Genomic DNA, 13,074 nt, shown 5'->3' with positions numbered 1-13,074 from the left:
TGTGGCCCTGGAGGGGCAAACCCCCCATCTGGCCTGTGACACTCCCATACACTCCCTCAACCAATGATTCAACTTGGAAAGCTGGGTGAGGCTGGCCCATAGCATCTGGTTTCCAACCTCAAACAAACAGACACATTAATTTGTATACATACTGTATAGATATCCCATCAACTGGCCATGACTATTAAAATTATACTGTGCTTATGACCATGTGTTTTTGTTGGTTCCTTCATTGGAGACAGCTTAGATCAATATTATTGTCAGAATAGTTATAGTTTTAATATTACAAAATTAAGACTACAACACACAAGAATTATATTCAGTACCTAGTTCATTCTCGGAGACAAGTTTCGACACCAGACCAGCACGTAGAGCTTCTTCCGCTGTGATGGGCAGGCCCGTGAGCAGCATGTGAGCAGATACTTTTCGTGGAACACTCCTCACCAGTGGAATACCAGGTGTAGAGCAGAATATACCAACACTTCCACTGCCAATCAAAATTTTTAAGACTTGACTGAATATGATAAATACTTTTGCAAGCAGAATCATTTGGTTGTTCCCTCTGACATGATTTGTTGTGCTTGTAGGACAGGATCATGCACAGCCAGTCAGAACAATATTACTCAACAATAGTTCCACAGAGAATTTTTCTAGTGGTCCCTGCATGGTTATTATAGATGCTGAAAAGCTACTGAAGAACATGACCAACTAATCAAATCAAGAGCTCTTTCAAAGCTGTATTATAGTGAAGCACCGAAATGAGAGTACTGTACTTTGTATTTATAAATACAGTGGTACCTCGAATAACGAATTTAATCTGTTCTGGCGCCAAGCTCGTCATGTGAAATGCTCGTCTTTCAAAACGAATTTTCCCATTTAACATATTGGAAATAAAAATAATCCGTTCCACCACCAAAAATCATGAATATGACATTCAATTTTTTTAAATAATGGAGCATCCTACCTGACATACACTGAACAAACCGTTATGACATTTGTTCGTTTTTCAAATTTGTTCAATTTTTTTTTATATAGCAAAAGGTTCATTCAGTGTTTGTCAGGTAAGCTGCTCCATGTTTCTTAAACGAAAAAAAAAAAATTGAACAGATTTAAAAAACGAACAAATACCATAAAGGTTTGTTCAGTGTTTGTCAGGTAGGATGCTCCATTATGACAATCTTTCTTTGTTTCAAATGTGTTCAATTTGTTTTGTATTTTTCATTTATTTATTAATAATTGAGCAGCCTGACAAACACTGAATGAACCTTTATGGCATTTATCCATTTTTCATATTTGTTAAAATAAAAAATAAAAAAAATTTGTTAAGAAACATGGAGCAGCCTACCTGACACACACCGAACAAACCTTTTTGACATTTGTTTTTTCAATTTTTTTTTTTCCTTTTTTTTTTTTTTCAAGAAATATGGAGCAGCCTACCTGACACACAGTGAACGAACCTTTTTGACATTGGTTCTTTTTTTCAATTTTTTTTTATTCTAAAAAAAAAAAAAAAAAAAAAGGCCGGGCCGTGGCTGAATGGACAGCGTTTGGGACTCGTAATCCCAGATCGACGTTCGAGTCCCGATGGTCCCCGGTCCCGAGGGTCCGGGTTTGATCCCGGCCGCTGGCAGAAACAGATGGGCAGAGTTTGTTTCACCCTGATGCCCCTGTTACCTAGCAGTAAATTAGTACCCGGGAGTTAGACAGCTGTTATGGGTTGCTTTCTGGGTGTGTGTGTGAGGAGAAAGAAAAAAAATTAGTAGTTAGTAACAGTTGATTGTTTGACAATTGAGCGGCGGGCCGAAAGAGCAGAGCTCAACCCCCCAAGCACAACTAGGTGAATACAACATTACTGTGGCTGATGCCAGTGGTAAGCGATGACAACATCTGCCCATGTGGATGGTGAAGCTCTGGATACCAAGTACAGCATATTATTAGAAAAGAGCACCAGTAGTGATAAAAGGCTGGCGAGTATAATATAGATTATAATTATGATATACCTTGTTAACACTTTAGTGCGCGCGGCACTAGCTGGAAAAAATAGCGGGTTGTGCGTGCGGCGTTCTGGGCGCTCAAGCGTAAACACAAAAAAGTGTATAATCTTTTCACGCTCCTAACATCAATTCTCGGGCTACGTTTTTCATTTTGGTATCAATGCGTTGGCAATAAAATTCTCTACAAGATCATGTGCATAAAATGTCACCAAAGCATTTGCTATCCCACCACAAAGTAAATAAACACGAAGATGACTCGCCGTGACACCCAAACAGGAAGTAAATGTTCATACTCTTTCGTTTGTTGCCAGCCTCACAGTCATCCTACAGCGCTTATTTTGATATCACTGAACTCGCAATAAAATTCCCCACCCAGACATATGCCTGTCAATGTCTAATTATGTTCCGCACGAGTGTGGGAACTGGGCGAAGCGTTAGCCTTGATTTCAGCAGCGACGACACTGTTGTGATGCAGCGCTTTGAAAGTTTATACTTATTTCACTGTCCTGACAATATTTCTTGAGCTACGTATTTCATTTTTATAGCAATGTGTTCGCAATAGAAAGTTCTATAAGAACATGGGTAGAATTGGCCAACAGAGCGTCAAATAAATTTGCGGCGAATAAAATCTTACGCGAATCTTACGCGTGTTTGTACCCGTGAGTGTAAAAAGTTTTTACTTTGCTCATGTTTTTTCAAGTTTATACTTGATTCACCGTTTTTTTTGTTTGTATAGTGCTCGGAATAAAATTCTCTACACAGACATATGCATATAAATGTAGAATCATGATCGCGGCCAACACAAGAGTGTGTGAAGTGGGCGATTACCCTCGTTGTGTCACCAACTCAATAGTCTCTCCTCTAAGTTACAATACATTGCTGTTTTCTCAAATAGGCACTGTGCCTATTAGAGAAAACGAAAATTTATTGGCAAACATATTCATACAAACCCCAAGTCGATCGAGTAGTAAATACCCAATATAAAACACGGTCCGTAAATTTACGTCGTGATCCGACAAGCGGTTAAGCAAAACGCCCGTAATTCCAAGTGGAAAATTCAGGAAAGTGTTAATATTGGTGAAATTAATTAACAAATGGGTGACAGGACTACATAGCAAGATGATGTCACATGGTTAAAACCCAAAATATTTTGGTTAGTATCTCAATAGTAATGAACAGACAAACATGACTGAAGTGCAGTTTTATAGATAAGTGTCTCATCTTGCCATAAATACAATCGGTATTTCTGTAAAGACATTATTTGTATTTTTAACCTGATTTGAATACAGTAAACTTATATAAGTGGACAGATTCTGGAGGCTTTACTCTAATGTTAAAGACTTTACAACAGTCCAAAAATATAGTCTTCCAACCCATGTCTGTCTTGTTTAATTTATATTGTCCTGTGACTATATTGCATGACTGTCTGTGTCTGTGACTATATTGACTGTGACTATATTGACTGTGACTATATATATAATTTATATTGCCCTGTATATTGGGGAAGACCTTATATGCTCGGAGCTCCTTAACCCTTAACATGCTCGGGGTTTAATATCCTGTCATCCCCACAGGCGCATGTCATTTTGAAAAAAAAAAAAATGATTTTTCTTCCTAACCTGTTAATGTGTGTTCACTGATCACGGGAAAAATAATAAAAAATTGTAAGTGGCATATATTGCCCGCTATAGGGCGGGGAAGTCTGGCAAATTATAGGCGCTGACTCAGCATGCGTCCCAGGTGGTCTGTTGCTCGCCAGCTGTCAGGCCGGAGTTGCCACAAAGAGATAATTACCTAATTATTTTAATGTCTGATTTTTCATAGTTTTTTTGCTGTAATATTATTCAATAGTGTGTAGTTTGATATATTTATATAATAAAATGAGTGAATCATTGCTGTACTCAAAAATATGGTGTGCATATTGTTGATTCAATTATGTTCATCAATCAGTGAACAAACACTTTGTCGGTTATTACACTATAAGCACAGGTTATATATAAGTATCTGCATGTTTTGTTCACTATAACGAACCACTAAGTAGCTATTATGAGTCAAAAAGTAACGAGGAGTGACCGCCGTGTATCAGCCAGCCACTCCCGCCCTCCCTCCAGTCATCTGACTCACCCACATTCTCCTCCCACAATAATGTTTTTGCTATAATTCACTATATACAGACGTTATATATAAGTATCTACATGTTTTGTTCACCATAACTGTACATCTAAGCTTGTATGGTGAGTAAGAGCACAAAGACGTTAGACCTCACACAGTCAGCTGATGGCTGCCGCCCTCAAGGCCAGACGCACTAATATTTCTCCTCCAACAATACTGTGTGGTGTTATTACGCTATATATCTTATATACACACGTTATATATAAGTATTTACATGTTTTGTTCACCATAACTGTACATCTAAGCTTGTATGGTGAGTAAAGGCACACAGACGTAGGACCTCACACAGTCTATATATATAAATATCTACCTGTTTTATTCACCATACTTGTACAAATAAACTGGTATGGTGCCCAAAGACCATCGTGGTAACCAGTAAACAACACCGTCGTCTGCACAGTGGCGTCGTGCAGACGACGTCACCGCCCTCACTAAAATGGCGGCTCCAAACCTTCTCTTGCTGTTTATACCCTCTATACACACGTTATATATAAGTATCTACATTTGTGTTCACCATAGCAAACCACTAAGCTGGTATGCTGAGTGCAGTCAATAAAAGGTGGCCACACACAGTCAGAAGACATCGCCACCATCCTCCCTCCCACAGCATTACTCCTCCCTCCATGGCGCACAGCGCTAAATATCACCACAATCCTGCTATTATCAGAACCCTGGTCAGTTTTATCACAGTCAGGGGTCTTCTGTAATAATATCATCGCTACATAATAGCATGAACAAGTATATTTTGGCATTTTTAGGCGATGCTGTGGTCACAAGCTGAACAGCAGTGCTGTTAGCTCATGCTGCATGCATCAGGCTTGGTTGCTCACTCAATACTGAGGCCAATAACACCCGGGAGTTTGGCCCACGATTTTTTTTTTAAATGGCGTCTGTTTACAAGAGCCCTGATAAAGGTGTGGTGAACCCCGTGTATCCGCGGGCCGTTTAAATCTTGCGTTGTACTCCAACACATCATATGATGTGATGCGCAGTTGACTGGAACAACGTCCAACACGTCAAATGACGTGATGCGCACTTTAAGGGTTAACATTACAAATGAGGTGGTAGAGGTACTGGGATTAAAAATAGAGAAAATAAGCTTAGTGATTATTCTAATATACAAACCGCCAGATGCAATGGCCGGGGAATTCACAGAACAGATAAAATAGAGAATAGCCTTGATAATTTGGAGAACCCAATATCTGATATTATCTTCCTAGGTGACTTCAACTTGCCTTGTCTCAGATGGAAAATAGCAAACAATAATATTATACCAGGAAATCTATCAGGACCTAACCAACCACAGATTAGAGAACTACTTAGATTCTGTGACAAATTTTCACTCGACCAGCAGATATCAGTCAACGAGAAATGAAAATATTCTAGATCTGGTCTTTATGAATAATGAAGACATTATCAGGGACATTACAATATCAGATACCACATACTCAGATCACAAACTCATTGAAGTGCAAACGACCATCAATACTCAGAAGAGACCTAAAACGTTGATCAAGCGAGAGGTTTTTCAGGAAATTCAATTTTAATAATAAAAGGATAGACTGGGAGAAAATAAACAGGGAACTGACAAACATTCCATGGGAAACTGTTTTAACTAATACAAGTCTTACAGAAGGAATAGAAAAACTGACTTTGGAAGCGTATCAAGTCTGTCTGAAACATGTTCCTTTGAGGAAAGCCAGAAAGAGATCCAACGTAGAAAGAGAACGCAGACGACACTGTAAAAGAAGGAAAAAAATAACGGAAATGCTTAAGCGGACACGACTTTCCCGTCAAAGAAGGAATAATTTAAATAGGGAGATTGAAGAAATCAAGCGGAAATTGAAACACTCATATCAAACTGAAGAAAGGCAGTTAGAACAGAAAGCAATTCAGGAAATAAAGAAAAATCCAAAATACTTCTTCACATATGCGAAATCAAAAGCAAAAACTACTGCCAGTATTGGACCTATTCGTACAAGTGAAGGTTCATACACTTAGGATGACAAAGAAATTAGCGAAATCCTAAAAATCAGTATGACATGTTTAGCACTCCAATAAACAACATAAAAGTGGAAGATTCCGACAATTTCTTTATGCGGGATATCCAAATCCCTGTAAATATAACGGATATCAACAAGAGCGTACTAGACTTTGAAAGAGAAATTGAAAACGTGCCCATGCACTCTGCTCCAGGTCCAGATTCATGGAATTCAATATTTATAAAGAAATGCAAAGTGTTGGTAACACAGGCACTCAGTATAGTGTGGAGGAAGAGCTTGGATACAGGGGAGATACCAGATGCACTTAAAGTAGCAGACATAGCCCCTCTACACAAGGGAGGGAGCAAAGCATTGGCAAAGAATTATAGACCAGTTGCACTAACGTCGCACATAATAAAAGTATTAGAGTGTGATTAGGAGTCAGGTCACCAATTTCATGGAGACCAATGACCTTCACAACCCAGGCCAACATGGATTTCGAGCAGAAGATTGTGCCTCTCACAGCTACTTGATCACTATGACAAAGTCACTGAGACATTAGAAGAAAAACAGAATGCTGATGTGATATACACGGACTTCGCAAAGGCCTTCGATAAATGTGACCATGGAGTGATAGCACACAAAATGAAGTCAAAGGGAATAACCGGTAAAGTAGGACACTGGATACTCAGTTTTCTGTCAAACAGGACTCAGCGAGTAACAGTCAACCACATAAAATCGAGTCCAAGCACAGTTAAAAGCTCTGTACCTCAGGGTACAGTCCTTGCACCACTGCTTTTCCTTAATCTCATATCAGATATAGACAAAAATACAAGTCACAGCTTCGTATCATCCTTTGCAGATGACACAAAAATCAGTATGAAAATTACTTCGGCTGAAGACATTGAAAAACTTCAAGCTGATAATAATAGTTTTCGACTGGGCATCAGAAAATAACATGATGTTTAACCCTTAAAGTGCGCATCACTTCATATGAAGTGTAAATCGTTTTACCAGTCAACTGCGCTTCACTTCATATGAAGTGTATGGGTACCGCGCACGATTTGAATGGCCCGCGGTGTAGCTGGGGGTCCCATACGCTGCCCAGGGGCTCTAGTAAACAGCGGCCATTTTGAAAAAAAATCCAGCTCACGCTCCGATGGCATGGGAGGCCTCAGTTTAGCGAGAGTCACCATGGCGAGCGCACGGTCAAACGCCTCACGAGCACGCATCACTCAGTCCCTCACCCCAGAGCAAATAGCCCACGAATTATTCTCTGAAGGTGAAGAAAGTGTGTTTGACGATTCAGACAACGATGAGGATTATACACAGTTGTCGGGAGATAGTAGCAGCAGCAGTGAAAGTGAGAATGACCGCCATGCCATGGCGAGGCCTATACGCTCTCCCATGCCTCCTCGCCCATTTTCTACCCCAATTCTACCACGACCTCACAGTTCCTGTGGATATTTTCTGTTTGAGGTTGACGAGTCAGAGGGAGGTGACTCCTTTTCTGGGTTTAGTGACTCAGATCAAAGTTTTATTGAGCCTGTGGCTGGTACCAGTGGTGTAACTGGGCGAGAAATTGTCGCGTCAGCAGCATCTCGCCCAGCCAAGCGCCACCGCATGGCACCAAGACCCTCGTGTTCACGTGCACCCACCTCACGTGCACGTAGCCGCCGTGCTTCTCGCAGACGGTATTCAGCTCCTGGTCGCCGGTATGCATCGCTTCCTCGCCATCTTTCCTCTGCATCTCGCAGGACGCCTGGTGTACTTGAGTGGAGTGATGGTGACGATTTTATTCCTAATATTCCTCACTTTGACGATAAAGATGTAGGGATTACAAACCTTTTCCCTAATCAAGGTGAGGACATGGCTGAGATGGAATATTTTACAGCATTCTATGATGAACCACTCATGGAATACATTGTACACCAAACGAACCTGCATGCTGCTTACCTGATTGAGAGGGAAATCACAGAATTTTCACGACTGCAGCGTTGGAAAAATACCACAGTGGCGGAAATGTATGTGTTTTTGGCACTCTGTTTGTTGATGAAGCACTGTCACAAACATGCAATAAATGACTATTGGAGCAAGGACAAGACAATACCAACACCTTTATTCGGGAAATATATGTCACGAGACAGGTTTCAGATACTCCTCAGGTGTCTACATTTTGGAAGTGTTCAGGACCGAACACCTGATGATAGACTGTGGCGAGTGAGGCACTACATGAACGATGTTATTGGAAAATTCAGAGATTTTTACGTACCAGCACAGAAGCTGGTGGTTGATGAATCTCTCATACTTTTCAAGGGATGTGTTCCATTCAAACAGTACATTCCCTCAAAACGAAACCGATTTGGCCTGAAATTTTTTGTTCTTTGTGATTGTGAGACAGGATACGTGTTACACATGATTCTGTACTGTTGATTCGGTTGATTGATAAATCAGACATGATGATTGGCACTGCAGAGTGTGTGCGGAAGACATGTAGGTGGACGAAAAAAGTGTTCTTCCATCTTGTGGACATGAGCATGCTGAACTGTTTCAACATGTACCTTGTGAGAACTGGACGTAAGCCCACTTTCCGTGACTTTGTATTTGATGCTGCAATACAGTTATTAGGAAAGTTTGCAAAAGATGTCCCAGGTATTCAGCGGCCCATCATAAACCCACTGTTGCAGCATGCTGGTACTCCACGCCTCGCTCACACTGAAGGCTTCCTAGCACACAAACTTAAGTATTTGCCACCTGGTGTGAAGCGTGCAATAGCCCAACGTGATTGCTTGGTGTGTAAAACAACGACACGTAGAGACAAGAAACGGAAGCTTGTGCAAACATGGTGTGAAACGTGTGGTATCCCATTATGTGCTGTCGACTGCTTCAATGACTACCACAGTCTAGAAATCTTCTAAGTGTGCTTCAAAGTGTGTATAGCGTGTGCGAGTGTGTAAATATGTAAACATATAAGCAGAACATATAATATAATAGACTGTAATGGCATATTATATTGCCGTAATTGAAAACATTTGTGTGCACCTGTGTATACTCAAATATGCAACAATTATTGATACAAAATATGTTCAAACAGTATTTGAAACACAATTAGTGAAAAAAAATTAGATAAAATGCGCTTAGACATTGTAAATAAATAGCGCGAAAATATATTTGTGGCAACTCTGGCTGTTTGAGGACCGCGCGCAACATCTCCCGGGCGTGTACTGCATGAGCGACCATGCAGATTGTGACGTCATTGCAGAGCTTCTCGGCTCTATTGCAACAAAAGTAAGTACAATAGAATTTTTTTTTTATTTTTCCCGTGATCAGTGAATGAACTTAACAGATTAATGTAATTTTATGTTCAGTAATGAACTTAACAGATTAGCAAAAAAAAAAAAATTTTTTTTTTTTCAAAATGACATGCGCCTGTGTGGATAGCAGGATATTAGACCCCGAGCATGTTAAGGGTTAACAGTGATAAAATCCAGGTTCTCAGATATGGTAAAAATGAGGACATTAAACATAATTCAAGGTACAAAACACAATCAAATGTGCCCATAGTAGGAAAACAGCATGTAAAGGATTTGGAAATAATGATGTCTGACGACCTAACGTTTAGGGAGCATAACCAAGCAAATATTGTGTCAGCCAGAAAAATGATCGGATGGATTACGAGAACTTTCAAATCCAGGTATCCCATCACATTGGTTGTACTCTCCAAGTCACTTGTGTTGTCCCATCTCGAGTACTGCTCAGTACTCACTTCCCCCTTCAGTGCAGGAGAGATTGCTGAAATAGAGGGAATACAGAGAACATATACGGCACGCAAAGTCACGATAAAGCACCTAAATTATTGGGATCGTCGCAATGCCCTCCAAATGTGCTAACTAGAAAGAAGACGAGAGAGATATCAAATAATATACACGTGGAAGATACTGGAGGGCCAAGTACCAAATCTTCACAGTAAAATAACAACGTACTGGAGTGAACAATATGGAAGAAAATGCAGAATAGAACCAGTGAAGAGCAGGGGTGCCATAGGCACAATCAGAGAACACTGTATAAACATCAGAGGTCCACGGTTGTTTAACACCCTCCCAGTGAGCATAAGAAATATTGCCGGAACAACCGTGGACATCTTCAAGAGGAAACTAGATTGTTTCCTCCAAGGAGTGCCGGACCAACCGGGCTGTGGTGCACATGTGGGCCTGCGGGCCGCTCCAAGCAACAGCCTGGTGGACCAAACTCTCACAAGTCAAGCTTGGCCTCAGGCCGGGCTTGGGGAGTAGAAGAACTCCCAGAACCCCATCAACCAGGTATCAAAGAAGCCTATTTTCCAACTTTCTGGTAGTTCTCCTGGTTTCCAGTGACTAACTATACATCATAATAAGCTGTCAAGATAAGGTTTCAACTCCACCTCTTAGAGCCCATGGTGAGATTATATCTGGTTTCTCAGCCTTAGTGGTATCCAGCTCCATCAAATGTCTCCTTAGTTTATCTCTAGTAATCTAAGTCCTCTAGCTGTGAGTCAAATATTTCAGATACATAAGTACAGTATATAGTATTGTAGATATACTATACAGTGGAACCTCGATAACGAGCGGCTCTATTAACGAGCATTTCCAGTAACGAGCAAGTCACTAGCAGCAAATTTGTCTCTATTGACGAGCTTCACCTCTATTAACGAGCAAAACCACATGGTGCTTCCTAGTGTCTCGCAGGTTCTCGCAAATTCTCGGACACCTCTGACGCCAGTGTTGTTGTTGTATCGTGCACGATAAGCATCTCTGTATTTATTTGTGCTTTACTTAGTTTTTTTGTGGTTTTGTGACTACAATTTGTAACGCACGATGTCGCCAAAGAAGCTGCTTGCTAAAGATAGTGTTGTCAAGATAAAGAAAGACACAATTACTGTGGATTTGAAGAAAGAAATTATAGCAAAGCATGAGCGTGGTGTCTGTGTGACTGATCTCACAAGGGAGTATGGCAGGGCCTCATCAACAATTTGCACCATTAGTAAGGGGATGAGGAGGAAGGGGAGGATGCTGCCTCTTCCAGTGAGATCAGGGAAGTATTGGGAATGTTTGAAAAGGTGAACACATTCTTGGAAAAGCTGCCCTGATAAAGCAGTAACAACCCGGTGTGTGAACATGTTTAATGACAATTTGCTGTCTTGTTTTAGGAACATCCTAAAACAAAGACAAAAGCAATTGTCAATAGATAAGGTCTTTGCAAAAGTAGAGAAAAGAAGAGCCAGTGATAGTGAACCACAACTCGGTCCCAGTGGGGTGAAATTCCCAAGTAGAGAGAGCCCGCCTGACTCAGAGGTGGATTCTCCTTCCACACCATAACCCCTCTCCTCCTTCCCACCTCCCCATCGTCTCCCTCAAGCCAGCAACGACTCTTCATACGGTAAACATGAAAGCAGTACAACAAAACATTTATAATTACATGTGCAGTATTATATTTACATTATAAAATGTCATACAAGTATGGATGTTTTTGGGAGTGGAACGGATTAAATTTATTTCCTTTATTTTAAATGGGGAAATTTGTTTCTTAAGACGAGTTTTCCAGATAACGAGCTCAGTGCCAGAACGGATTAAACTCGTTAATAGAGCTTCCACTAACTATTAATTACACTTATAATTTTACCTTTAGAAGCTAAGATTATATTTACATTAAGTATGACAAAATGCATCAATTCTACAAGCCAAGATGAAAACAAAATCAGGATAAGAAAATATAGAAGCCATACTATGAGACTGAACTCTCATTTCTGAACCCCACACACTACCCACTGGACCATGATGGGTTTAAAGTACTATGTCTCAACCAGAGGTACTACTTGATACATGGAGTTTGGAAGACAACACCCGGTACCACAATCCAAGTTTTATGAGACACAGGCCCTCACTTGGGTGTCGATAGTGATGCTCTCCACCTCCAACTCCCTGTAAGTTGTAACTTGCCCTCTCCACAATGTCTAAGTTTAGGGATGCGGGTTCGATCCCATCGTACGGCTTCTATGCTGTACTTTCTTCTAGACACATTATATGCTTGCAATTTCGTTTTGCAAATCAAGATATCTACAAACCAGTTTTATTCAACTTTTAACTACTTACTCATATTTACCGATTTGTGTATTTACGTGATAGCTGACAATAAGCATTTCAAAAGAGCCTGGAAGATTATTGTAAATGGTCTTACCCAGGTGTTGAGAAGGAGGAATTGTGTGTAGCTATAACAATGTCACAGGAGGCCACAAGCTGGCACCCAGCAGCAGCAGCAATACCATTGACTTTGGCAACAACAGGAACCGGTATATTCTGCAGGGTGAGCATCAGCTCTGTGCATGCATCGAACACTTTCTGGTGGTAATCACGGCCTTCCTTCAGTGTCTGGAGGAAAAAACCAGCGTTGAATGTAATGAAACGCCATTTTCTGGGTGAGGCCCGGAGGCTTCCCGGAGCTTACTAGGCTGAAATGCTAATGTCAGACTTTGGCATCAGTCATGTGTATGGAGTTCTTTGGGCCTGCCAGGGACCACAAGCCAGAACCTGGCCCCCCCCCCCTCTAGAGAGGCAAGGGGAGCAATGGTCTATAGAAACCCCCCGTGTGATTGGAAGCATTCTATGTCTGCCATCGACTAGGTTAGGCACCCAGAAAGGTAAACGTCCAAAATCAAACCCTTATTCTGGTGAAAATTGCAACCAAAAGCCGAACGAATGGATAGAACTCTCGAAACAAAAACAAGCAAACTAGTATGACGTCACACGTCATCGCCCTGCTGTCTGTGCAGCTTCCCCCCCCCCCTTCCCCGGGAGGGAAAGGGGGAGCCCCAGACCCACTGCGCCGGCGATCCACACCCCAGTTCTGAGGCTGGATGTTAAAACACGCGAAAAAACGCCAACTGGAGGGAG

At 41.1% G+C, this 13,074-nt stretch overlaps 1 protein-coding gene across 2 annotated transcripts in view; it reads right to left on the bottom strand.

The window, feature by feature from the left end:
• LOC123745426 (enoyl-CoA hydratase domain-containing protein 3, mitochondrial) overlaps positions 1-13,074 on the bottom strand; it is a 40,550-nt gene that overhangs the window by 7,574 nt on the left and 19,902 nt on the right. For both annotated transcript variants that reach the window (XR_011222047.1, XM_045725981.2), the window contains exons 4-5: positions 12,362-12,552; positions 327-487 (exon numbers count right to left, since the gene is read on the bottom strand). Coding sequence is in view for 1 of the 2 variants with exons in the window: in XM_045725981.2 (XP_045581937.1) it covers positions 327-487; positions 12,362-12,552 (352 nt within the window). In the remaining variant the exon portion in view is untranslated. The remainder of the gene's footprint in view (positions 1-326; positions 488-12,361; positions 12,553-13,074) is intronic.

The sequence above is a fragment of the Procambarus clarkii genome, chromosome 44, assembly GCF_040958095.1.
Source record: "Procambarus clarkii isolate CNS0578487 chromosome 44, FALCON_Pclarkii_2.0, whole genome shotgun sequence".
Taxonomy (NCBI): domain Eukaryota; kingdom Metazoa; phylum Arthropoda; class Malacostraca; order Decapoda; family Cambaridae; genus Procambarus; species Procambarus clarkii.
The sequence above is the reverse complement of the archived record's forward strand: the minus strand, read 5'-3'. Positions and strand labels throughout refer to the sequence as shown.